Source organism: Mugil cephalus, chromosome 6 (genome assembly GCF_022458985.1).
Source record: "Mugil cephalus isolate CIBA_MC_2020 chromosome 6, CIBA_Mcephalus_1.1, whole genome shotgun sequence".
NCBI lineage: Eukaryota > Metazoa > Chordata > Actinopteri > Mugiliformes > Mugilidae > Mugil > Mugil cephalus.
Window position 1 is genome coordinate 3,364,407 of NC_061775.1, and position 25,520 is coordinate 3,389,926.

Sequence of the window (25,520 nt, forward strand, 5' to 3'; positions counted from 1 at the left end):
TACCACCCCTACAGTTTGCTTGTAGTAGGCGCTGCTTCCTGCAAAGACTTATTCTGCACATTTCTATAAAAAGACTTTTATTCAAAGCAGGGCTGTGTTTATATTTAACATTTTTATGCCGTTTAGGATTTTTGAATATTTTTTCTCCTCTCCTGGTGGTTTAAAACCCCAAGGTCATTTTTTATCTTTTAAGCGATTTAGGTGTGTATTTCCTTGAAGTTGAACATACTGACCTCAATGTCATGTTTTGGCCACTGACTGTATGGTTTTGGCAACTAATTCACTGCATGATAGATTGGTTTACGTTGGGCTTTATCTTTATCTAGAGTGACTCACAAACACACGCGACAGGCGTCAGACAGCCAGCCTTTCAGCCAAAACAGCAGGGGAAAATATAAGCATGGCAAGATAGTTCACTTCAAACTACTTCCGATGTCGGCGATGCCCTTTGTAGACAGTAAAGTAAATAATAATTATGAAAAATATATCGATTCCCTCTTATTTATTTTCATTTTAGTATATATATTTTTAATCATTTTTATTTCAGCTTGACATGGACATTATATCACGAGCATTCCTGGAACGTTTTAAAAATATTTATAGTCACACACACACACACACACACACACACACACACACACACACACACACACACACACACACACACACAAACAGTTAAAATGTAAAAAGGCAAGACCCAAGTGAGGAAAGAGGGGGAGATCTACTACATAAAGGGAAAGGGGTGACCACCATTTCAGTATATTTTTAGCGTGTTGCGAGCAAGTGCGTTTCTAGTTTTGTGCGCATGTGCACATTTCATAGATAAAGTCAAAATGCATAGCATAGACTGTATTACATAGTCAGCTACTAATGAAAATAGACACACACTACAATCTGCAATAAGTTAAAATATACACCTTTATATGTCTATTAGTTAAAATTACCCCATGGAAGAGGCTATATCTACTTCCGGTATGGTAGAGTAGCGTTGCCATTAGCAGCAGTTGAGGGGGTGAACTATCTTGATGCTCCATGTCCGGGATTCAGTGCTGCCGACTGTTTGCCTGGACCGTACTGTACCGGAGATGCCAAGATGGCTGCAAGCAACTATTTCGGCTTCACACATGGTGCCGGTCCCCAATACAGGTAATTCAAGTGATGTAGGTTGGTGTCAGCGGGCGTGTCGTGTCGCGGATGTCGGTTGCGGGTGTATATCGGCAGAGACACGCTCACTGGTGGTATTTCTCTGCGGAGACCTACCCTCCGCGGCTAGCTTGACCCGCTGGGTCGGTTAGCTAACGTTAGCTAACCGAGCTCGCAGGCCAGCTCTTCCCAGGATAATGCTTGGCTTTGGCTGAAAAGCAGTTTATAGATGGTGTAACACTTTACAAGTTGTTGTCCACCATCATCAAATGAAGGTCAACCATAGCCAGCGCCACGCAGCTGGTTAAATGAACCCACCTGGCTGCAGTTGATGTGATTTTGGCCGGCGTTTGGGATTAAAAGGGCTAACCCTGCACTGGCATGACTGAAAGTCCTATGTCTCACAACACTCTATTTTTAAACTTCATATGTAAAAAAAAAAAAAAAAAAAAAACATGCAGCCACACAGGTTATACAATAGGTACATTCTTCTGTGTAGGGATAAACTGGTCACTAGTAAAACCGAATCGAATATGATGGTGGCAGGTTTATCTGAATCAAACCTTTAAAACTGACTGATAATCAGTTAATGCTTTGCAGTCATCATTCTGCAGTCGGTGAACTGTGAAGGTTTTCTGTCTTCCCCATTGTACTGGCCAGCGCTCAAGCAACAAACCCCTCAAACAGGAGTGCGTTACTAACCCCTGCACCACACTCCTCATGTTTTCCTTTTCACACCTAAAGTATAGAAGTGTATTAGGTCTTCCTCTGATTTGATTTTTATAGATAATCTCTTTTTTTCTGAATGGATATATAATCCACAGCCTAATGTCACTGTGTTTCTGCTGTACATGCAAAGTCTCAATGGCTGCTAGGTACAGGTTTACAAATGTGTCAGCAGAATAAGTAAGACATGTGTAATTGTACATTAGGCTCTGCTTGTACAAATTCATTGAATAACAGATAAAACTGCCAGACAGGAATGGCTAATTCAGCAAATCTGCCACCTGGGGGATAATTGTCCATCATTACAAAAAATTATAGCGCATATCTCCTAAAGCAGCCTTACATACACACACAGATATGTTAAGGTCATCTTTCAGTATTGTTATTGGCAGAGATGAGCGAGAGCAGACATGTAGGTGAGCAGCTGAACTTACAAATTTGTTTTATGGTTTAGTTTCTTGTTTAGTTTTAGTGAAGTATCTGAGATAATGTCAGTTTACCACAATACAATTCAATAGTACTACCAGTTTGTTCCTTCCCCACTCCTGTGCCCTTGTGAAACTAAAGCATCTTTTAATTTTATGCACGTTGCGTTTTCCCTTATCCTGTTTATCCTAACTCCTGTCTGTATCCTCGACCCTGCGACCAACAAGAAGGCTGCTGTAGAGTCGTCCTTTTGTTATCTTTTTTTGTTGTTGTTGGACAGAGAAAAATTTTGCTTCAGGACTGCTCAGTCAAGCATTTAACATTCCTAATCCTAATTTTGTCTCCCATAAAACAGTTAAATGTGATCTGTGGTGTGGCGTTGTTACATGTACATGGAGTTATTTTTAAACATGAACGTGAAGGTGTATTTCAGCTGTGAAGAGCAGTTGCTTATCTTTTACCTCTGTGATGTTTAACTGACTATCTTTGACTTTTGCACACTTTGCCAAGCAAAACAAGACACTCAGAAATGTCACCTTGAAGTCTTAAAAACCTTTTTCCTTCTTGTTGGTGCTTTATAGACAAAACAATCAAATTATTCTGGAAATAATCTGCAGATGAATCCATCTGAATATAATTTTTATTTGCTGCCTTGAACTACAGATTATATTAGGTTTAAAAACCAACTGCATTTAAACTACTTAGTCTCAAAAAATGATGAAAAGTCCAAAAAATGAAACCTCACACAAACCACACTTTGGGCGTCTATGCCTGCATTTCATGAAATGCCTTGCAAACCAACCAGGCTGCTAATAGGCTACCAATGACGAAATAACCAACAGATGATATAGCAGTACAGTGTAACTTGGTCACAGATTGCCTAATCTAGCGAGCGAAAAGGTTTTGCGTAGAGGAGGTGTTACACCCACATGGAGGTGTGATGGAATGAATGCGTTGTGGTCGTGCCTTTGTGCTTGACGCTGTAGTTTGGCTCTGTATAGCTATTTGAAAGGGCCTTTGAAAGAAATAAAAAAAAAAAATGTACAAACCTAATTCTTCAAATGATTTGAATTTTAACATCTTGCTCCCTCTCCTGTCTTTCAGTACCCAGCCTCCCCCGGCCTACTCCCACCCCTCTACAGCCAGTTACAGTGTCCAGCAGGCTCCAGCTGTGGCTCATGCAGTGACTGCCTCCTACTCTCCAGCTCCAGTCCAGGCAGCCCGGCCGGTGGCTTCTGCCCCTTACCCCGCCTATCAGAGCCACCAGGCACCTCCAGACTACACGTACAGACAACCAGATCCTCCGCAGCCCACCACCACCCCACAGACGTACCAAGTATACTCAGAAACGGTCAGTGTCTTTTTGCTACTCTTATAATTTCTGCTGCTAATTTTCATTTACCATGCTGTATCTATGGGATTGCTTTTGTTTTCGAGGGTATAATGTGATATTTTATGACCTCTAAGACAATTCTCCTCCAGCTTTGATCAGGATTGTCTCATATTTCACAAAATTTGCAAGATTTTAGACAATGATACAATGTTACTTCTATATATTTTGTTAAAATATGCTGTAGCGAACTAATTTAATATACATGAATCGAATACTGTCTTATAAACACCATCAGGACAATTACACCTACGGACGCCCTGCGGCTGTGACCACCTATGACAATAAGCAGTACTACCAGACTAGTATAGCCACGGCTCAGAGGACACCTGCAGAGAGCTACTACCAGACTGGTAAGCAAATTTGCTTCAATTGTTGAATTCAAAAAGATTGAAATTAGCATAAATCATCAGTTGAATTCATTTTAATGCAGCCCCATATAGTAATTCGAAAATTTGTTTGGTCTTGGTTTTGTTGCTGCAGTAAAAACATCAGGTGGTCTTTGGTCTTGTTTTTATTAATCAGTAGATCATTGTGCCCATAGCAGTAAACACTTTACACAAGCTGCCATCTGGGCCATAACTTGGTTCATACCATCAAATTCACCACATTGATATTGGGCTTGGAGGGTTGGTTGAACCCAGATGGAGCAGCAGTATCGTCTATTCAAACAAAGAGTAGTGATGACAAGATGAGCTGAATCGATCTAATAGTTTTACATTCTACTTATTACACTAGGCAACATTTGGGGTGGGAAATATACGGAGGGTTGGCCAAGCAGCGACAGACCAGAACGACCACTAACTGGTCAGTCTGATGCTTTACATGTGGATAGGTTTCAATGCTATTAACAACCCACAGTGAAGCTCTCCGCACAGCATACTCTCTTTTTCCTTTCATTAAAATACATTTCAGCTAAAGTGGTGATGTCACTTCCCAGAAAAAAACTTTCATTTAATGGTGATGATTTTTTAAAACTGATGATATTGTATGATATACATCTGTAAAGTGCCTTAAACACTGTGTAAACAGTTCTGTATGTGTAATGTGTCTGGTCTTCATTTGTGAAATCACCATCCCTCCTGCTCTACCAAAAACTCTACAGATGGTCCCAGACGATGCACTCCATGTCCTTACTTGGATGTGCTTCCTCTCTGTTCTCTTGTTTCTATTTCAGTTGGAGTAAAGAGTGCTTACAGTCCAGCGCCCTCTACCGTGTATAGCCAGCCTCCTCCTCCTCAGAGGCAGGTGACTGCTTTGAAACCTCTGGTGCCCTCTAGCTCTGTGTCCACAAGTTACAACATCTACCCAGTGTCCACCAGTGTCCAACAGCCTCCAACGCCCATTTCATCCTACACCCTCGGCACCTCTTTCAGCTCCACTGCTTCAGCCACCTCCTACTCAGGTGAGATGGGACAGAATCTCTTTTTCCCCCAAAAGGAAATCTTTGTGCCCAGATGCTCAGTATCCATCTAAAACAAATATATAAGTGCTGTCAGTAGATTAAGAAAATTAATCAGAACAGTCACAGAGTTGCTGCTGATCAAATGTCTATTAATTCATTTTGCATGAGCAGAGTCAAGGAATAAGGGAATATATATGCACTTAACGTGTTTATTAAGCACCTTCAACTGTTTCAACAGAACAACTTGAAATAAAAAAAACTATTTGTTTGTTTTTTAAACAAACTTTGTCGGTCGACTGTTCTGTCTTTTTTTGGACTCAAATTTCCCATGGAGGAGTCATTACAATTTTTAATCAGATTAATCATGATGATGGATTAATCCTTGTTAAAGTGTTCATTTTGACAGCCCTAAAAATATAGAAATATATAGTACATACGTACTATACAAAAATAAAATAAGTAAAATAAAGGGAGGTGCAAAGTACAAATAATGATGCAGACAGCAGAGTTACCGTGTTACAAATAAAGGAAAGCAGCACTGATACCTTCATTAAATGTTCAAGCGGATTTCCTCACTAGGTATTTGTCAAAGCAGACTAAATGCTGCCCCTGAAAGAATTGAAGTTCACTTTATTGCTTGTATGACGACCTACGGTTCATGTCTGGCCGATAAACTGCATATTTTTAACTGTCTGTCCTATGTCTCTTTTTCCTGATCTTTCCCCTCAGGCATCGGCTACTCCAATTATGATTCAATTGGCTACACCTCCGCATCCAGTTCGTCATATTACCAGCCGGCCCAGCAGACTCTCTCCCAACCCCAGCCTCCACCACAGCAGTCACAACAGCCCCAACAACCCCAGCATCCCATCCAGCCACCGCCCAAACAGCTGACAAGCTCATCTTGGAGCAACTCAGGCAGCAACATGGTGACGGCTCCGACAGGAAACACATATAAAAAGCCCACTTTTCATCAGAACAAGCTACAGAAGCCCAAAGGGCCTCCCAAGCAGCCGCAGCTTCATTACTGCGACATCTGCAAAATCAGCTGTGCTGGTCCACAGGTTGGTAATTATGAATGATGCCAAGTTGAATCGATTGATAAACATATACAAGACATACATCATACAGTGTCACTTAAAAGTATTTGTTTTATTTCCGAATTTTCTACATTTCTGCATAAAAGTGACTTAAAAGTGGCACTGTAGTTGCACAGGTGTTATTTTTGACTGGTTTGATTTGCTGCATTAGACGTACCGGGAGCACCTTGAGGGACAGAAGCATAAGAAAAAGGAAGCAGCCCTGAAGTCTGGGGGGCAGACAGGCACTACCAATGGACCCAGAGGTGTCCAGACTCAGTTACGCTGTGAGTTATGTGACGTCTCTTGCACTGGAGTCGATGCCTATGCTGCCCACATCCGTGGGGCCAAACACCAGAAGGTAAGCATTACTGTGATACTGTTTTGTCTTTATACATTTGTTGTAGATCAGGCAGTTGACATGTATTTCTGACTGGGGTGTTCTCGTGTGATGTTCCACACGTCCTGCCAAGTCTTGGAACAAAACCCCTCTAAGGGATTGTATCTCCCTCTGTCTCACTTTGTCAACCACGGAAAGGTGGTGAAACTTCACACCAAGCTTGGCAAACCTATACCTTCCACTGAGCCAGTGCTGGTGAATTCTGCTCCAGTTATCACAACCTCCACAGCTGGGAAATCTCCGGTGTCCTCTACACCTGCCTCACTCTCAACCACTTCGACTCCTACTGTGACCCCCAAACAAGTGGTGGCAAACAGCACAGCTAAAACAACCGCGCCAGTCAAGAAACCAACTCCTTCCAAGATAACTGTCATTTGTAAGTTTTCATTTTTTTTGTTTTACAGATAATTCCCTCATCTGACCCCTTTTTGAATTATATTGCTCTTGAGCACTACTATAATGTTAACATTTACCCTGTAATAAAGCTATACACATATCCTCACATACAGCTATATTAGGTATTTGACAGCCTTCCTTCACTTGTGTCTTGTAGTGTTGTTTGTTAGTCTGCCATAAAGGATTTAGTGAATTTCTGCTCGCTAAAATGATAATTCTGTATTAAACAAACAAATGAGCATACAGCCTTTGGTTAAAGACCTCTTTAAAACTGTAACATCCGGCCTGCTTCGCAGCCAATAAGCCAGCCAGTGCTGCTGCGCCTCCAGCACAAGTGATGGCGGTGGCACCCAGGGTGGAGGAGCCAGTGCAGCTTTCAGCCCAGAAGATGGAGTCGCAGAGTGAGGACGAGGACTTTGACAGAGCCGGAGGCCAGGGGGACATCCAACCAGTGGGACATGACTATGTTGAAGAGGTAGGCAGGAACGACATAGAATCACATCCCCACCACTGCAGTAAATATTGATCCCCACTGCTGGTTTGTTATAGATTTATACCAGTTTTGGGCATGCTCCTCGGTTAATGTGTAGCTACCTCAATTCTCCTGTCTCTTTCAGGTCCGTAATGACGACGGAAAAGTGATTCGATTCCACTGTAAACTGTGTGAGTGCAGCTTCAATGACCCCAATGCTAAAGACATGCACCTCAAGGGAAGACGCCATAGACTTCAATACAAGGTAAAAAAAAAAAGAAGTTGGAGCATTGCTTAGCTAATTCCAACCTGGCTGACTAGCCAAAAGAATTACATAATATAGTCAGTACATTAACATGCATGTGAAAAAATCTAATTATTTCCTTAATACGATTTTAACTGGACAACTTAAGCATGTAAACACGTTACTCTGACTAAACTCAGAGTTCTCATTATCCGATTAAGACACCCACATAATGCAATTGGAAATCGTTTTTCTCCGGCACGTATACGCTTAATCAGACTTTACCTGGACAACACGTGTGCACAACTGCTACACTGGCGTATGACCCTAGATCAAAAACATCCAAGAAAGCTGGTCACAGAAGAAGAAGAAGGTAAACAGAGCTAGTAGAAGAACCACCTGTGTTTTATCAGCAACATAGTAGTGTGCACATTAAGCATGAGATTAAAGAGCTGTACTATTATCTATGTGGTTGTTGTATGAAATGCCAGTCTGCCGCATGAACAACTCTTGTTTCGTGTATCATGTAATAGGTCAACCGGAAAGGGGCCGTATTAACATGGTATTAACCTGCTGAAAAGACACATATCGCCACCTCGAGTGGAGGAGGAGGACATGATCCTGTCAGCTTTTCGATTTTCTCTGTTGCATGTAAACGGGACGATGACTGCATTCAGAAAGTTGAATTTCGAGCATAGCTTGAATAAGCTGTGATCGTAAATGCGCTGAGTGAAAACAGTTTAGAAAGATGCTCTCACCGTTTCTGGTGTTACATGACATGCAACATTTATGCATAGTTCAGTCCATAGCTGCTTAAAGTACCCATAAATGTAGCATCCTTGTCATATATATCCTTATTACAATGTTGCAACAGACTCATCTCATCCTGTTTTGTAGTTTGGATATTAACTAAATGAGACATTCCATGCATTATGTGATGGAGGATCAGGGTATAATGGTTGACTGTTTTTAGTTACACATATTATTTACTTTTAATTTGTTTTGTAAAATGTAAGATGGTAATTCATAACAGAACTCACAGTAATTTCCAGACTGTTGCATTGACAATATGTTACACTCATATTGTTTAATTGGTTTAAGCACCAGATTTACACACAATTTCTGTGTGTAAATCATTGTCTTCTTTACATAGCTCACATTTACCCCTGTCTTTCTGCTGTAATTGTTAAAAATACAGGATCACATATGCACTGACTCTGATCATATTTTGGTATATTCCACGTACATTTGCTCTGTCCCCCTCTCTGTCACTCTGTAGAAGAAGGTGAACCCAGAGCTTCCGGTGGAGATCAAGCCCAGTAACCGGGCCAGGAAGCTGCAGGAGAGCAAGCTGAAGAAGCAGAAGCAGAAGGCGGTACTGAAGAGACAGCGAGACGATGAGCAGCGCTGGCACATGGAGATGAGGTTAGACTTGATCCCCCAAAAAATTTTTGCAGACTTCCCTTTTTCTGACACAGTTAAGGATTAAGATTCATTCGTATGACGATACCAGTAGTGGAAGGATGCTAAAGTTAAACCGCTGACAAACTCCTTGTGTTATTTTTGTACTCTTTTCTCCTTTTCTTAACTCTTAATAAAACTGTTAATAAAATACACACAACCTCAAATCACCAGATAAAAGGCAGCATCCACTAAGACTGATTCATATTTTCTAACCCCAGATTCCTTTATTACAGAGCCTGTCTATGATCACCTTTTTGTCATCTTTTTTGTAAAGTGCTCCCTTTTGGACTATGGTGTACTTTTGTTGGAATTACATAATTTCTAATGAATGTCATTAAAATTGTCCCTTTCTCTCCTGTAGACGGTATGAGGAGGACATGTACTGGAGGAGGATGGAGGAGGAGCAGATGTACTGGGGGGAGCAGAGACGCAGGATGCCTCCTCCACCTCTGATGAGTCGCACTGGTATGCCAGTGCCCCCTCTACTGGTGAGCATTGCAACTGCATTTTTTGAGTGGAAAGTAATAAAACTAAACTTTCATTTAAACTACATTTGATCTCTGATTGATCTCTTTGCCTACTCCTTAAGTCTTGTGTACGCCGGCCCGACTCTCCTGATGATCGTCACATCATGGCCAAACACTCCACCATTTACCCAGTGGAAGAGGAGCTTCAGGCTGTCCAGAAGATCGTCTCCCACTCTGAGAGAGCTCTAAAACTGGTGTCAGACTCCCTGTTGGAGAAAGAGACGCCTGCTGTAACTACTGCTGCTTCTGAAGACGAAGATGAAAAAGGGTAAAAAGATACTTTAGGTTGATATATTTAATTTTAATCTGAAGATGAGGATTCCTGTGATGACAATATTATTATTATATTATTTACATAGTAAATATTCAAAGTGTTGGCTAAGTAATGCTTTAACTGGTCTTTTTAAGAGACCAAGGAGCATTATGTGAAATTCAACCTAAGGCAAAAATGTTAAAGATAGACTGGCAAGTGTTTAATTCAATCTATTTTTATATCTGAAAGTACTGAGAACTCAGCCCGGCTGCTGAAAGGTGTGATGAGGGTGGGCATCCTAGCCAAAGGCCTGCTGCTTCGCGGGGACAGAAATGTGGAACTCATCCTGCTGACTGCTAAGAAACCCACTGTCACATTATTGAAGAACATCACCAAGCAGCTGCCTAAGGAACTAGCGGTAAGCAGGCCTCACAGATGAACAAAAAACTTTCCTGGTGGTGTGTGGTTGTGTCAAAGTAAGAACAGTGTTGGAAATTGGGAACAATCACATTCTGATAATTGAAGATAAGACTTTACATGTAACATTTTCAGACAGTGGATTTCAGTGGATTTAGCCAAATATCATGTTGTCACAATGTTGACAACATCGTGACAACATCATGTTGTGCAGGAGGTATTTTAAAAACGCAAAACTATTTTTCTTCATCCATCAACCTGTGTCATAAGACACAGTCACTTAGGGACTGGACAGTTTTAAGTTGTGTAACCAACAGAGGTTCTTGAATGTCGTTGTGACAGAGGAAATTCTGTGTAAGTAACCACAATCAATTTTCCAAGAATTGGCACTAAAAAAAACCACAACAGAAATATTACATCCTAACTGGGTTTTTTCTTGTATACTAGCGCAGTTCAAAGAACACAGATGAACATGTGCTCTATGTACCTTTTGGTTTCCTATGTAAATTTAGATCAGTATTTGCTGGTATTGAAATTTCAAAGTTTTCCATTCAATGATATTAAAAGACTATTTTCCTTCTCCCCAAGAACAAATATCTTGGGAATACTGTGTGGATTCTAGCTTTGGACGACATTTCTCCATGTACTTTAATGACTAAACTGCATCTAGACTGAAGAGAAAAACCCGGATGTGATGTTTTAAATTGAGCGTGCTTTCATTGTGCCCACAAGACAGAAGATACCAAGCTGTGATGTGCTATAATTACTCACTCCTTTTCCCTCCTTTAGCTGTAATGATTATTTCAGTAAAGGTGACTGATCTTTAGATTTACTGCCTGGTTATGACACCTGAATCCTACAGAGTGAGATGGGGATTTTCTTCTAAAACTTCTCCATTCCTTTTTTGCAAAACATTAGTTTACAATAAGGGAACTAAATCCCTACTTCCTTAAAGGTTTTTAAAAAAAATAATAATAAAAACATAGTTATATTGCCCAGAAAGAATAGCCAAACAAGACTATTCTTTGCCCCTACACCCCTCCTCCTCTGTAGTGAGTAATCCCAAGTGTCCTTTTAACCGGCAGACTTTTTCTGAAGATCAGTATGAGGTGCAGGCTCACCCAGAGGAGGCGAACATCGTGATATTTTCAAGCAAGGAGCCCAAAATGCAGGTGACCATTTCTCTCACCTCGCCGCTGATGAGGGAGGACCCTGCTGCTGAGATGGACAAGCAGGCAGGAGGAAAAGCGGCTGAGAAAGGTTAGAGAAGCCAAAGCTTTCAGTACCAGAAAACCAAATGTTGGCAATGTGTGAATACACTTATAGATATACATACATATATATATATATATATGCCCCTTTCTCCTCCCTTCCACCTTTTCACAGCCTAAATTTTAGGCTGAAAATTTTGATATTCTGTCAAGTGGGACTTTAACAAAGCCCACATTTCTTTTCTTTAATCCTTAGAACAAGAATGAAATCACATATTCATTTGTCCCACTCTTTTCATTTCCCCATTTTTGCAGCTACGCTAGTCCCCGATTTCTTTATTTCTTTTCCACAACATGGGAATCAAAAGCCGGGCTCTCCGACCTTTCTGTGCCACTAGGGTGTGTGTTTATTTTATGAACACACGCTCCGATATAAGCTTTAGGAACTTATAATAACAGATGATCCCTGTTCAGATAATGCCCAGAGATGAAAATGCTTCAAATGATGACAATGTTTTTTTTTTTTTAATTCATTTAGTTATTTATTTTTTGTTACAGTTATCCTCATTTATAAACTGAGGAATAGTTTTGCATTTTGGCGATGAAACTTGAGGGGATTTTGAGGTCCAGCGACTTCCCATTCCCTCGTCTCTCATCCCTGCATCATAATGAGGCATTATCAGGGATAAGGTGTTGGAGTGCCATTTTATAGCTTCACAATGATCAGTACTGAACTAATGTTAACTGGATGACATGACTGAATGCATTGTCATTACCTTCCTTTCAACAACGATAACAATCTTGAGAGATCATTGTGCTGCAACCACTCCTCCTCCTGCTCCAGTTGTCAGCATTTTAATGTGTTTTTTTTTTTTTTTCCCCATTTGGAAAACATGGTAGAAATGTTTTCTGTGGCCGTTGTGTTTTATTTATTTTCCACTTTTGTTTGGGTTTGTTGATCAGTGCCCCTGATTCTGTATCAGCAGACCTAGGCAAGATAAAATCTCATGTGAAGACCACACTGGTACACATACCACTAAGAAGAAGAGAACAATTAAAGCAACCAGTTTGCTCCTGTTTATCAACCTTTTCAGAGTAGAGACACCCTCTCATCATTGGAGAGGTGGAACTGCTGCTGGTTTTAAACTCCCAGCTCTGAGAAGTGTCTCTCAGCCCTGTTCAGACCTGGCATTAAAATGCTTCCTGAGAAATCTGATTGCAAGTGGCCAGCTCTAAATACAGCTGTCAATACTCCCAGCATGCATTTGACATCCTGTGACCACATGCTTGTAGTGGCACGAACACAAAATGCATCTGAGGTTAAATTAAGGACCACCTACTAAACTGACATCCTTCTGCATAAGCAGAGTTTTTAATCATTCGCTTAAAAACACACAACAGCCTTTATAAATGAGGTCTGTTCATTTGTAATGAGTGCCAATTGAAATATTCAGTCCTAAACCTATACAAGAATTATCAAATAAAATTAGTTAATATGAGTGAGTTGTGTTTAATTACTGTTGACTTTTCTTTCACTACTTCAAACAACATGGCAGTGACATTGCTCCGCATGTGGAAGTGAAAAAAACTGATTTTTTTTTTCATTTTTTCAGAGTGGAGATCGATCAATCAATAAATAATTAACACGTGATTGTTACTGCTTGTTCAAAGATCATGACGCACACACAGCGAATGGCGCTCTCAGTGGTTCTGAAACAGCACTAGTGATCCATTGGCGACAACAGCTATTTGTACAATGAAAGTTGGTGTTCATTTTTATCCAGGGTGCAAAACCGATCCAATTTCAAATGGTGACTACAGCAAATTATAATGCCAGGTGAGAACAAATGTACTTAAAGCTGGATACTTGTGATCAGATCACTGAGGGCGCTTGTTAAAATCAGGTCTGAACAGAGCCTTTGGTTCTGAGTGGTATGGTAGTGTAGACTTCAAAATTGCTCTTGTTATGTATTTTACTTGTAAAAAAGCTAATCTCTTCTGTTGTTGCTTACAGTTTTAGTGAACATGGGAGTGTGGAAAGCCCCAAGGCTGATCTTGTGAAATATTATCTCACCACATTCAAATTTATGGAGAAATCTGTCGTAGATGGCCACAAATGTGACCTCACCCTCCATCCAATTCTATTTTATTACAAATTTACTTATTACTTATTATAACTTATAATATTTTTTTATTATAACTAATCTTTGGCTTTTTTTATTTTACTATTTTTTTTTATTTTTACTTATTTATTTATTTTTACTTTAATTGGCTTGCTGTTTGATACTGTGTTTCCTTCCTCTTTTCGAAACAAGGGTGTTTACAGTTTTTCCTCTTCTTGAGTGGTTTTGTTTACCAGTGTGGTAATGGAAGCCACTAAAACATCTGGTTAAGACTGAAAACATTACCAGCATCTGAAGTTGATCAGTTGATTTTCCAAAAAGATAAAGTTCATGTTTCAGTTGCTGTTAAAAAAAAAAAAAGTTATGTTCAAATAGTCCGTTTGTGTCAGTCAGGTTCTTGTGCAAAGTCATATGTAAAAAAGAGGAAATCCACAACATCCACAAGTGCGTCAAAGGGAAAAGTTTCACTGAGAATGGCTAAAACATATTTTGATTGTTAAATAAGTTCCACATTGAAAGCATGACATTGCTCAAGTAGCAGATATTGAATTTAAGAAACATTTTGGTACAGTATGTGTGGTGAGAAGACAAATGGCTTCAGTATATCTCATGGCATGTAAGAATATTTTTTTAATGCACTTTTCTCACAGCAGACATTTTAACTTGTTAGTTCAAAAAGCACAGGTGTGAGTATGAACGGTGGCTCAATTTCATTTGATATGTTCACCTACTTCCTGCTCGCTCTGTATCACTGAAACACCTAAATGCAACATGGTTGTCATCATTTTATCATTTACATCTGTGTTTGACAAGTCAAAATGTCTTTTCTAAAGAGAGGAACTTCATAAGGGGACGAGAGGTCACCAGGAAACTAAATGTGAACTAATAATATTTAACCCAAACTAAACGCCTTCACTCTTCTCTCTGAAAGCCTTGGATTTCCTTCTTTTTTACATGCACAAATGGCCCTTCTATAGAAAGGGCAGATTGGGGATTTTTACTCCTTTTTTGCATTTGCTCACTTAAAAAATAACTGAAACAGAAACATTATGTTCTTTCTTATTTGACATTTGCCTTGTTCTATTTTCACCCTCATTCTGTTTCTCGCCAAACTAATTGAGACCAGCCAGAATATTTTAAGCACTGAAGGAAGTGTTGAGTCATATGATGCTCTCAGTCCCTGATAAGCCTCAGCACATACTAAGTGTAGCAGTCATGTTCCTTTTGTATTGTTTGACTTTAAGTCTTGAGTCAGTTCATGTTATCTCCAATAGGTGTGACTGACCCTCCTGATCTTCTGAATAAGAAGAAATGTCAGGAATACTTGGCTGCTCTCCGTCATGCCAAATGGTTTCAGGTAAATACATCCACTTTATTTTTTGGGGAGTTGGGGGCAAATTGTAAAGGTAATGTCTAGGATTTTTTTTTTTTTTTTTGGCATGACCCCTCAATGACCTCCCCTTTTTACAGCATGTTGAGTGTCAACAAATGCAGTTACACAAATGACCATAGTTAGCATCGTCACAGGCTGTCTGCCCATGCATCACTTAGACACATCCCCATTCATAGTCCACACATTTGTTTCTTCAGTTTCTTATGCAACATCAGTAACTTACTCATAAATCTTCACAACCTCTAAAGTGTCTGGTGTGTCACAGAAAAGCTGTCCATCTTTATACAGACTCTGAAAATAACTAATAGTGGGCGGTAAGTGCCAGAATCTACTTCCAAAATAATGACAGTTTCTTTTCTTCTCCAAATCCAAATTGACATTATAACTTCTCCAAATTCAAGGCGACATTTCAGTGTAAAAACCCAAAGGACCTCTCCAACGTTTGTTTTTTTTCTCTTGGGAAATGATAGCAGCATGGCAGTTGTTGATTTTACTCATCTTAAGGTGAATAAACATTAAATGGTTTAAACTGCCACCGGGATTCTCAAAGTGCTTCTGTCAGTCACTTTGATGCACTCCGGATTCAACTTTCCAGTCAAGACAACTTTTCACTCAAAATATTACCAAAGTATTTATCTCTTCACATCGGTGCTGTGTGTCCTTGGACTCAAGACACTAACACCTCCTCAGTGCTTTCTTTCAAGATATACATTTGGGAGCACTGGGAAATTCAGTGAACACAACATGTGGATAAGGGGATAATCTTCCTTTAAATTAAAAATGACATCTAAAACACTCAAACTTTCTGATTTAAAAATATGATAAAAGTAAGAAATTTAGATGTAATTGTTCCTGAAAAACAGCATCAGCAATCTTTCAGGCTGAGAGAAAGTCTTTCCCTTCTTTTCGTATCTATTTATACTTTCTGTAGAAGACTACCATGCTGTGAGGGGCTGTTCTGCCTCTTAGCAGATGCTCTATCGCTGCATTTTTAATATATAGATGTTCTGCTTGGGTGAAAAGCTGCAAGACAACCCTTGTACACTTGCTTCATAGGAACACTGAGGTCATATCAGTGCACACTCTGCTTCATTCAGTGCTTTATCATTTGAATGAGTTGCATTCCCCACGGGGATGAATGAGGGATTATCTACATGGAAGCTGTTACAACAGCTCTGTTCAGAGAAAATAGCCTAAAACCATCTGAACCACATATTCACAAGTCGTCATAACCAACTTCATGATGCATTATGACAACTGGTTATGAATGATTATAATTTTAATCTGAATAGTGTATTATAAATATGTCAATATCTGCCTAGTCACTTGTTAATTTTATGATGCATCATAACTACTTTGCTTTGCTAAATGTGTATAGTGATACATAATGAGTTCTGACTTCGCCTATAGTCCTTTATATCTGCAGCTATAAGTATATGTAATAAAGTTATAATAATGTATACGTCTCCCTACAGCACCGTTTATAAACAGCTATGCAATATCATAAGTGCTATTTGTTAGCTCTAAGTAAAGTGACAAGAATATGACAGATATAAGTTACTACGAGTAATTCAAAGTCTGGCATCTTTACCCCATATGCACAATATTATAAATGACAATGTTAATATCATAGGTGTTATTTGTCAGCTTTAAGTAAAGTAGTGCAAACGAGGTGTTGTTATAAATAGATATAAGACTATTATAAACAAATATGAGGCACAATGAAATGAGAGCCTGGACAGTAAAGACAAAAGGAATGTATTTAGTTCACTTTATTTTCATTTAAACCAACACACATAATCAGAATGATAATCAATGCTCTGAGCACATTACACTAACACATGAAACACGCCACAGAAGTTGCACGCGTGGTCCTATACTATGTTGTGGTGGTTATCATTGGAACAAAACTCACAATGCCACCGAAATCTATCTTGGGTCATTATGAAATTTTCCATATGCATGCCAGTCTTGCAAATGATGTGATGCAGACATAAAACCTGTGTGAAATCATATAACAGTAAATAGGCCAACAGCCCAACAGTAGCCACCAAGCGACCTAATTATTGCAATTTGTAAAACACCCAACTTCCCCCTAACCAAAATATACCTACTGAGCCTCATGTACATTCTATTTTCTATATCAAGCATGTGTGACCCATGATTTCTAGCAAGCCAGTACTGCCACCCTATAACTTTCAGGTGTTGCCATGATGCCGCCAAACATCCACTTTAAAGGTCTGCCTTTGCAGCCTCCCAGCATTATTACACACTGACAGACACACTACAAGACAGAAATAAAGACAAAATATTAAGACACACACACACACACACACACACACACACACACACACACACACACACACACAGAGACGGACAGAGACGGACAGATAGAAAGACGGATGGATAGAAAGACAGATAGAAAGATAGAGATGTGGCTCTTAAAAGTGCCTTTGAGTTGGTGAGGTGATTCAGGGTCAAAGGTCAGGAGATGGTTTGACAGCAACTACAAGAAGAACAGAGGCAAATCTGTAGTGCTCTAGCTGGGTTTGTTTTTATGCAGAAAGGTTTGATTGAAAACAAATAAACGGATCACTGAATATGTAGACATTATGTTACCGCATATCATGCAGGCAGCGCAGATTACTCGTAGGTGGCTTAAACTAGCTACACGAAAGTTACAAGACGCAGCTAGTTTTCCCTCACAAGTTAGATCGTTTTCGTATTCTTGCATTTAATGATTGAAACCATTCGAAATCATTGCTTTAACACGTAAACCATGTGCCTCGTGTAAGCATAGTAAGGTATTAGCTCTCAAAACACAAGCAGGACAGAGACAGATCCTACCTGTCCTGGAGAGGGCTCAGCGGAGAAAGGGCAGAAAAGCCGCTTTCCGACCAGTATACAGTCAATGCTTTACGACAGTGGGAGGAGCTGGGGAGGGAGGTGTGGTCAGTGGTCATGGACTAAGGAATACATAGGAAAAATAAATGTGGACATTTCTAGCGATCCTTTACTGTGTTTAATGTCCAGGCTCTCATTTCATTGTGCCTCATATTTGTTTATAATAGTCTTATATCTATTTATAACAACATCTTGTTTGCACTACTTTACTTAAAGCTGACAAATAACACCTATGATATTAACATAGTCATTTATAATATTGTGCATATGGGGCAAAGATGCCAGACTCAGTGCTTAGTTCATTGCACCTTTTAATTACTCGTAGTAACTTATATCTGTTAATAGTGTCATATTCTTGTCACTTTACTTAGAGCTGACAAATGGCACTTATGATATTGCATAGCTGTTTATAACTGTGTGCTGTAGGGAGATGTATACATTATTATAACTTTATTACATATACTTATAGCTGCAGATATAAAGGACTCTAGGCGAAGTCAGAACTCATTATGCATCACTATACACATTTAGCAAAGCAAAGTAGTTATGATGCATCATAAAATTAACAAGTGACTAGGCAGATACTGACATATTTATAATGCACTATTCAGATTAAAATTATAATCATTCATAACCAGTTGTCATAATGCAGCATGAAGTTGGTTATGACGACTTGTGAATACGTATAGATGGTAATAATGACCACTATACTGCTTTATATGATATTATAAAATATAATGAGTGCATTCATAGGGCATTGTAAATACAACCTTCATAGAAAGTGTTACCCAATTTTTTATAGTAAACTTATTTCTAAAGTTGCTATTGACATGAAATTTTCACCAGGTTTTGGTAACAACCCAAGTAATCCATACATAGAAAGAAACCAAAACAAATACATTCAGAAATTAAACTGTGTAATAATGTAAAATAACAGAGGGAAAAAGTATTGAACACAAGCATGAAAGGGAAAAGGCATGGAAAGCCAAGACACCATCTGAAATCTATCAGTGATCAGAAAGCCATCCTGCCCCTTGTCAGTGCAAATGAATATCAGTTGGTTCAGTCCAAACTGATGGCCTATAAAAAGGTGTGTCATTACCAAGGTGTCACACAAGGAACATCTCATGATGGGTAAAAGCAAAGAATTCTCTCAAAACCTTTGCAACCTCGTTGTTGCCAAACATTCTGTTGGCATTGGTTACAGAAGGATTTCTAAGCATCCGAACATTCGTTTGAGCACTGTTGGGACCATAATCTGGAAGTGGTAAGAACATCATTCGACCATAAACTGGCCGTGACCAGGTGCTCCTCACAAGATTTCTCACAGAGGAGTGAAAAGAGTTATCAGAAGAGTTGTCCAACAGTCAAGGACCACTAGTGGAGAGCTTCAGAAAGACCTGGAATTAGCAGGTACAATTGTTTCAAAGAAAATAATAAGCAATGCACTCAACGGCCATGGCCTGTATGCACGCTCACCACGCAATACTCCATTTCTGAAGAAAAAGCATGTTGAAGCTTGTTTAAAGTTTGCTGTACATTTGGACAAGCCTGTAAAATACTGGGAGAACATAGTCAGGTCAGATGAGAATAAAACTGAACTCTTTGGATGCCACAACACATGTTTGGAGGACAAAACGCACTGCACATCACCCCAAAAACACCAAACCGACAGTGAAGTTTGTTGGTGGAAACATCATGGTGTGGGGCTGTTTTTCTGCATATAACTCCACATAATTGAAGGGAGGATGGATTGAAAAAATATACCGAGACATCCTTGAGAAAAATCTGCTGCCATCTACCAGAATGATGAAGATGAAACGAGGGTCAACATTTCAGTAAGACAATGATCTCAAACAAAGAGCCAAGGAAACTCTCAACTGGCTTCAGAGAAAGAAAATAAAGCTGCTAGAACAGCCCAGCCAATCACCTGACTTGAATCCATTTGAAAATCTATGGAAAGAATTAAAAACCAGAGTTCATAGAAGAGGCCCACGGAACCATCAAGATTTAAAGACTGTTTGTGTGGAAAAATCACACCTGAGCAATGCATGTGACTAGTTTCTCCATACAGGAGGTGTCTTGAAGCCGTCATTACCAACAAAGGCTTTGGTACAAAGTATTAAATAAATATCAGTAAGCGTGTTCAATACCTTTTCTCTGTGTCATTTCACATTATTACACAGTTTAATTTCTGAACGTATTTGTTTTGGTTTCTTTCTATGTAGGAATTACTTGGGTTGTTACCAACACCTGGTGAAAATTTCATGTTAATAGCACCTTTAGAAATATATTTGCTACAAAAAATTGTGATCTGTTCAATACTTATTTTACCCGCTGTATATATGTGCGTATATATGTACTTCTACCGCTATCTTTCCAAGAACCAGTTTAAGTTTTATACCATCAGATTGAGGAATTGAGGACATTTGTGTAAAGTGACTTTTTGGACAGTCCTCACTTTTTTTCCGCTCTGTGTGTGTGTCTGTGTGTGTCTGTGTGTGTGTGTCTGTGTGTGTCTGTGTGTGTGTGTGTGTGTGTGTGTGTGTGTGTGTGTGTGTGTGTTTTTACTTGTCTTTTCTGTAGGCTCGTGCGAATGGGCTACAGTCCTGTGTGATCATCATTCGGGTGCTGAGAGATTTATGTCAGCGGGTTCCCACCTGGGGGAAGATGCCTTGTTGGGTGAGTGTCTACACGTATTTGCTGGGTATAGACTTTTCATGTTGTAGATAGGATTATAAAATGTTGTTAGACTTGTGAGAGACCATCATGAAAAGGTATCACAATAAATTCTGTGATTTATTAGATTATTGCCTAAGTACAACAAATGCAAACAACAAAAGCTGTTTAATGAATAGTCAAGGCACTGAAAAGCTTAAAGATCTATAAAGGGACATAATAAGATATAATATGACTATCAGCTGTTATGGCCTCTGACAGGCAAAGTGAATAACACTATTATCTTGTTATCTTGCAGCCTGTCCAGGTTGCGTGTATTAGACTCTGAGCAAGTGAACATTTTGATGTGTTAGAAACAGGAGAGTAAAGGATGGATTTGAATGACTAACATTTTGATAGCTAGATGACCTGGTCAAAACTACACTTTGTGTGTCTGCAGTGGTCAGTGCCTATGTAAAGTGGTCCAAGGAATGGAGTGAACCAGTGACAGGATCATGGGTAGTAAAGTTGTACTTATGTATGTGGGGAGCGAAGGTTAACTTGTGTAGTTTGGTCTGACAGACGAGCTACTGTAGCTCAGATTGCTTAAAAAGTTCCCGCTGGTTCTGATAGAAAGGTATCGGACCACAGTGCATCACAGTTTGTTTTATATGTGGCTCCATAACTACAGACCAGTCAGGGTGTCCATTCTGACTCCTCTCCATGTCTAAGTACAATGGACACGTGAGCATCAGAACTGGAACACGGAGCACCTGGTACATCTTGGCACATCTGATGATCTGATTAATTGCATTTTCTTTTACATCCTATGGATAGTGCCTAGGCTGAGTGCCTAGGCATCACTTATCTGGGGAACATAAGGCACGAGGACACAAGGAACATCCCCTTGCTTTTCCCATTAAGTTGTGCCTGATCTGTAACAATGCCAGGAACCAACTTTCCCAGAGGATATTTGCATCCTAATGAGATCTTCACTGTTATTTACTTCACTGTGTGGTGGTTGTATTGTTGTGGCTGATCGATGACTTAAATCTATAATCTGGAGCTTGTGCCTCTTTCACTCTCTGTCTCAGTTGGACTAGCCTTTTAAATGTGTTTCGCCTTGGATCATAGCACAAGGGATTGTAACATCTTATCCTGTGTATTTATGAATGCTGACAGCTAACCTAGGCTAGTGGCTGCTGTGAATAGCGCAGCTGGCGACTAGGGAAAGACTTGGTGACAGCACGGAAAGACGGCTTACAGGAGGGAACAGTCCCCACCGGGGCTACAGTGGGTTAGCACCTCACTGTAGCAGTAGCCAAGGCTTTGCTAAGCCAGTGACTACACCCTATATAGCTACAGATTTCAATAATGATTAAATACACCTAGAGTAGGCGAAAGCAGGGGCGGAAGATGACTCACCATTGACTAACGCGGTTCTCAACCCTGGACTGGACTTGACAACGAGTAGGCAAAACTTGTTAGTAGAATCTAGTGGTTGAGATGGAGATGGGAACAAACAGCAGGTTTGTGTGTGTGACTGGTGAAACTAAAAACAACGAAAGGCTTCAGAATCCATCGAGGGAGGAAAAACTACTTGGCAGAGGAAACACAGGGATTCTAAGCTACTTTTTTAAGAAGTGTATCTAGTCAGTCGGTTTAAGTCCAGTGACAGGAAGTAAGCCACAGTTCGCAGGATATCAGCATCCCTAATGTTGAGGAACATACTAGCGTGGAGGCAGAACAGAACAAGAGTACAGCCAGCCAAGGAGGGAGAAGATCAGTGGTCAGAAACCAAGGGCGAAGTGGCTAGGCGCAGCTGACGTTAAGTCGGAGGATATTAATAATGATTTGGCCAGTGCGCTAGGTAAGCTAAAAGGGACGGCCGAGAGTAAGTTGGAGAAGATGGGAGATATCATCTGCGATTATGATAAAGAAAAATTTGACATTAGAGGGAAACTGAAGAAACCAGAGGGAGAGGTAGTTAGGTCTAGGTGTCAGCAGGAAATCGATAGACAGGAGAATGCTTAAGAAGCGGTGGAAGAAAGCTAGAGAGGAGGAGAAGAAAGGCATTAATTGCTTACAGGCAGGTGTGAAGGAGTGGTTGGCAGCACTAAGAAGGGTCAAGAACATTAGGAAAAATGGGAGAAGAAAAGAGCGGGCTAGAGTAGCATTTTATAGGGATCCGTTCAGATTAGTGAAGCCGCTGTTTGGCAAAGAGAAGAATGGCAGCCTGATGGTGCTGAAGCAGGAACTGAAGGACTACTTGGAGGAGGTACATAAATATAAGGAAAGGTTTAGGAAGGTGCCACTCTACTGTGATATTCCACCAATTGGGGAGATGATAGCCCACCAAGGTGGAAAGTTCAGGAAGTTGTGAGGCGCGCAAGAGCCTCTTCAGCCCCGGGAGCTAATGGAGTCTCTTACTGGCTGTATAGTGAAAGTGTAGCCACATGTCCCATCACTTCTTACCTGCTGTTGGCTTGGCTAGTTGGTGGCTTTTAGTGTTTTACTTTCGTTCTTTGGTAGAGGGGGAAGTGTTGGTTGAAGTGTAGTCACATGCCCCATCACTTCTTACCTGCTGCTGTTGGCTAGGCTCGTTAGCTGGTGTCTTCTTGTTGGATGCTTATTGGTAGCTGACTGCTAGCCTGCTGGTAGGCTTTTCAGTTGGACAAGGCTTCTAAATGTGTTTTGCCTCAGATCATAGCACAAGGGATTGTAACATCTTATCCTGTGTATTTATGAATGTGTATTTCTTCCTCCAGGCGATGGAATTGCTGGTGGAGAAGGTGATCAGCAGTGCTACAGGCCCACTCAGTCCAGGGGAGGCCATGCGCAGATTCCTGGAGTGCATCTCTACAGGCATCCTGTTGCCAGGTCACACACACACATACATGAAGTTTAATCTTTTTTTCACCGAAAACCTTTTATTTTTGAGTTTTTTTCTTTTTATTCTGTCTCTCTTTTTCTTTTAACTAGTTTTCTTCTCTCTTAATACAGATGGTCCAGGTTTGATGGATCCCTGTGAGAAGGAGCCAACAGATGCTTTGGAAAGCATGATGATTCAAGCCAGAGAGGAGATAACTGCCAGCGCACAAGTATACATGCATAACATTTTCTTGGATTCCAATGTATCATAAATGTTGACGGTTTTACAAATTCTACTTTATTTACTCTGGTTACAGCACGCTCTGCGGCTGCTGGCTTTCCGTCAGATCCACAAGCTCCTAGGCATGGAGTCTCTGCCAGCGTCCAAGGCAAACGCTCGCAACCGCAAACGCCGACGGGATGTCAATGACGCGGGTGAAGATGAGGGGGAGGGCAAAAAAGACAAGAAGGAAGAAGTGGAGAGCGCTTGACCTCTGCCTCCAGCAATGAGGCGTTAACTAGTTTCAATACTGGTAGAATGTCACAACTTTTCTTATCTTGAAAACAATCTTAACACGCAGCTATACATAGGAAAATAACCTTGACTTGTTACATGTCTGCCCTTGAATTAAGAGGTTTGAAGAATGTGAGGAAGGTCAGGGGCTGAAGTTTAAGGATCTGTACTGCAATTCCTTCTTTATAGTGATTTAAAGCAGATGCAGAGTAAGTTTCAAGTGTGCAGAGTAAACCGGCTCAGTAATTAATCATGAAAATTACTGATTGCATCATTCCATTTCAACAGCACACTAACTACTGACCATCCCTCCCTTGTTGACTGTTACCTGCAGTCGTTTTGCTTTATGAGATATTTAATCTCCAGTACAGTTCAAACATCAGCACCTTACGCTTTATTTTCAGCTCATCTTTTTGGAGAATAGCTGAACTTTGCTGCTCTTCAGGCCAGTACAGTTTCACCATCCGACTCCCGAGGCAGGACTAACTGACCGTACATTGATGCATGACATTCGCTTCTGAAAAGCCTGGTGGGAAGTGTGGACAGTGTTGAGGAGCTACATGTGTACAGAACTGTGATCCTTGTGCCTAAAGACGACACATCACAAATAATAAGATATAATAAGATAAGTTCAACACTGTTGAGCGCACCATAATGGCCCCTCTTCTAGAAACCGGAAAGAGATTAAACTCAAGAGGTTTCAATACCAACCAAAGCTAGCCATCGCACCTTCAAAACACGTCTAAACTAAAATAATTTGCCCTTGTAAATTATGGCATGAATTCCAGAGACATGGAAAATCTGATTTGTGAAACATCCCCCTGAGATTTGCTGCAGAGGTCACACTGGAGAGTACATCTGTCTCTGAAGAGAGAAGAGTTATATTGCACAGTAGCATGCTGAGTGAAATGAAGCACTTAAGAAATGATAATGTATGCAGCCATAACTTTATCTTTTAAATAATATACCTAGTAATCTTTTTTCTTCTTCCAGGGTTTGGTAGGCAGAAGAGAGAATCTTTAGACAAAAAAAGACTGAATATCTACTGTAATGATCAAACGGTTATAATCTTTCTTCTTCGTGCCTGCATCATGTTATGTTTTACAAAAGACTGAGTAAGGGGAACGTTTAGTTTTCATCTGGGGAGGGAGGATCGCCCAGCTCTGGCTTAAAAGTTGATATGAGAGGGATCATTGTGAATTTTTAGTTTTGTGTTCATTTACTGAGAGAGAATCACATGTGTTGTTTTATTTCTGAGGGTTGTTGCAGTGTATTTTGTATTGTTTAAACAGGAAGTGTGAACGTTGTTGCCCTATTATTTGAATGTTGTTTGTAGTGTTGCCTAAAAATTGAGGGGAGATATTAAAACACGTTTAAGCCACGGCGTATCCAAGGTTTTATTTTGGTCTCTGTGAAGTGCTCTCGTTAAGTATGTATATGCACACTAAATCATAAAGATTACCCACAGAGAGACTCGAAGACTTCCTGCTTGGTGCGACAACAC

At 40.2% G+C, this 25,520-nt stretch overlaps 1 protein-coding gene across 1 annotated transcript; it reads left to right on the forward strand.

Moving 5' to 3' along the window:
- Positions 1 to 991: 991 nt before the first annotated feature.
- zfr2 (zinc finger RNA binding protein 2) lies at positions 992 to 25,397 on the forward strand. The gene is made up of 19 exons (XM_047586725.1): positions 992 to 1,146; positions 3,400 to 3,646; positions 3,924 to 4,038; positions 4,863 to 5,090; positions 5,820 to 6,154; positions 6,342 to 6,530; positions 6,708 to 6,945; positions 7,262 to 7,440; positions 7,583 to 7,702; positions 8,961 to 9,106; positions 9,507 to 9,633; positions 9,735 to 9,940; positions 10,175 to 10,343; positions 11,428 to 11,602; positions 14,951 to 15,033; positions 20,560 to 20,655; positions 23,400 to 23,511; positions 23,635 to 23,732; positions 23,820 to 25,397. Exons 1-19 carry the CDS (start codon positions 1,094 to 1,096, stop codon positions 23,991 to 23,993), a joined length of 3,090 nt encoding a protein of 1,029 aa, XP_047442681.1. The 5' UTR covers positions 992 to 1,093; the 3' UTR covers positions 23,994 to 25,397.
- Positions 25,398 to 25,520: the final 123 nt, after the last annotated feature.

Bases quoted from the DNA above. Each gene is read 5' to 3' on its own strand.
- zfr2 (XM_047586725.1), top strand. From the start codon at position 1,094: ATGGCTGCAAGCAACTATTTCGGCTTCACACATGGTGCCGGTCCCCAA. The intron at 6,946-7,261 runs GTAAGTTTTCAT...CCTGCTTCGCAG, and splicing joins TTCCAAGATAACTGTCATTT to CCAATAAGCCAGCCAGTGCT. The intron at 23,733-23,819 runs GTATACATGCAT...CTCTGGTTACAG, and splicing joins AGATAACTGCCAGCGCACAA to CACGCTCTGCGGCTGCTGGC.